We start from the raw sequence: 1,589 nt of genomic DNA on the forward strand, positions 1-1,589 counted from the left end.
AAAGAAGTTGTAGATTAGTGTTGATGCTAAGAATTCAACTTTTAGCTTGTGGAATGAATCCCTTAAAGTTTTGCAAACCCGAAAAGGGGGACTGGTTTACCTCCAGATAATGAGCATTTTACGTGAGTATGGCGTTGAATCCTACATCACGCCCTCCAGCAAGCCTGGGGGGGGGGCAGCTCTCATTGTTGGTCAGCGAGTCTATCGGACTTCACTGAGAGTAACCAAGGAATTTCCACCGATCATCACCATATTCGCCACCCATAGGACGCATCCTACGGAAACTCAATTATATTTATAGCATTGTGATAAATAAAATAGGAGTGTAAGGTTGTGGGACTTAGTAACAAACGGATCCTTAAAATGTTAATAAACACTAAACCGACGGGTAAACGTCCAAAAGATTGACCGAAACTTAGATGGGAGGATTGTGTTAAGACAGATTTAGTAAATTGGGGCATCACTAGATAGATGTATGTGCAGAATGATTGATGGTATCGGCATCGAACTTTCGGTTTCGCTAAGCCTTCATTATTTTTATGTGAAAAACTAGTTTCTTGGGTAAATTCAAAGAAACAGTAGGTCTCCGAGATTAAATTCTTTAACGAAAACAAAAATTCATTCCAGGTTTATTTTTATAAATTTGTTTTTGTATACAATCATTTCAGTTTATGCTTCTTAAAGAAAAATATTATTATCATTATCATAAAATTAATTAATAAATATAGTTTTACATTACTATAATACTTACAGTAATCAAACAAGCGTTGAAGAACAGCAAGAGTAATAGAACCACCATTTCTGAATACTAATGGAATGCCTGCGAAATTGGAAAATTAAATTAGTTTGTTTATAATTTTAACATATCTTTGTTCCAAATTCATTAATATTATTTTTAAATTATAGTATACATTGCCCGGGATTTATGTATTTCGTAATAAAAAAAAATGTAGTCCCTGAGTCTGATGGAACCTTCTCAAAGTATACGAAACCAAGAGAAAAAAAAGTCAGTTATGTCATCCCAATTTTTTATTACTTTAATGAAAACTATGTATAATTACTAGTAAAAATCGATGAGTTTGCCAAGTATAGGTATGGAGAATAAAAATGAAAGATGTTGAAAATGCTAAAAAAAAATTGATTGTTCTTTCGGAGCTTTATATCTTTCAAATTATCTAGAACACTAAAAACCAAAGAGGACATCATTTAAAGTAGAGTAAATTTGGTAAAATAATACAAAATTGTAAAATCAGACCGTAATTTTTGAGACATATGATAATAAATATGTCTCAAAAATTACGGTCTGATTTTTTTTTTATTTATTGATTTTTTTTTAATTATATAAATTATTTTGCTTATTTATGTTTTTCTTTACTGACTGCACCCCCGACCATCTTCTCCAATCAATTATTTAAAATAAGGAAAAAAATCTACTAAATCCGTAAATGGACTCTGTCCTAGGAGCCAAGATAAAATAGGATTATTTTGTACATCATATTTTTACTTCTTTATATATCATTACCTTTAAATTATTTATATATTTATTGATCCTTTTTCTTATATTTGGTATTTTTTTATAATTATTACTT

General features: G+C 30.1%; 1 protein-coding gene across 1 annotated transcript in view; it reads right to left on the reverse strand.

The window, feature by feature from the left end:
• LOC106680099 (ankyrin-1) overlaps positions 1-1,589 on the reverse strand; it is an 8,020-nt gene that overhangs the window by 4,541 nt on the left and 1,890 nt on the right. Inside the window, exon 2 of the mRNA XM_014419589.3 lies at positions 752-820. Within this exon, the coding sequence (XP_014275075.1) occupies positions 752-799 (48 nt within the window). The 5' untranslated portion in view covers positions 800-820. The remainder of the gene's footprint in view (positions 1-751; positions 821-1,589) is intronic.

This window comes from Halyomorpha halys, unplaced genomic scaffold (genome assembly GCF_000696795.3).
Source record: "Halyomorpha halys isolate HHAL.00 unplaced genomic scaffold, Hhal_1.1 Scaffold242.1, whole genome shotgun sequence".
In the NCBI taxonomy this organism is placed as follows: domain Eukaryota; kingdom Metazoa; phylum Arthropoda; class Insecta; order Hemiptera; family Pentatomidae; genus Halyomorpha; species Halyomorpha halys.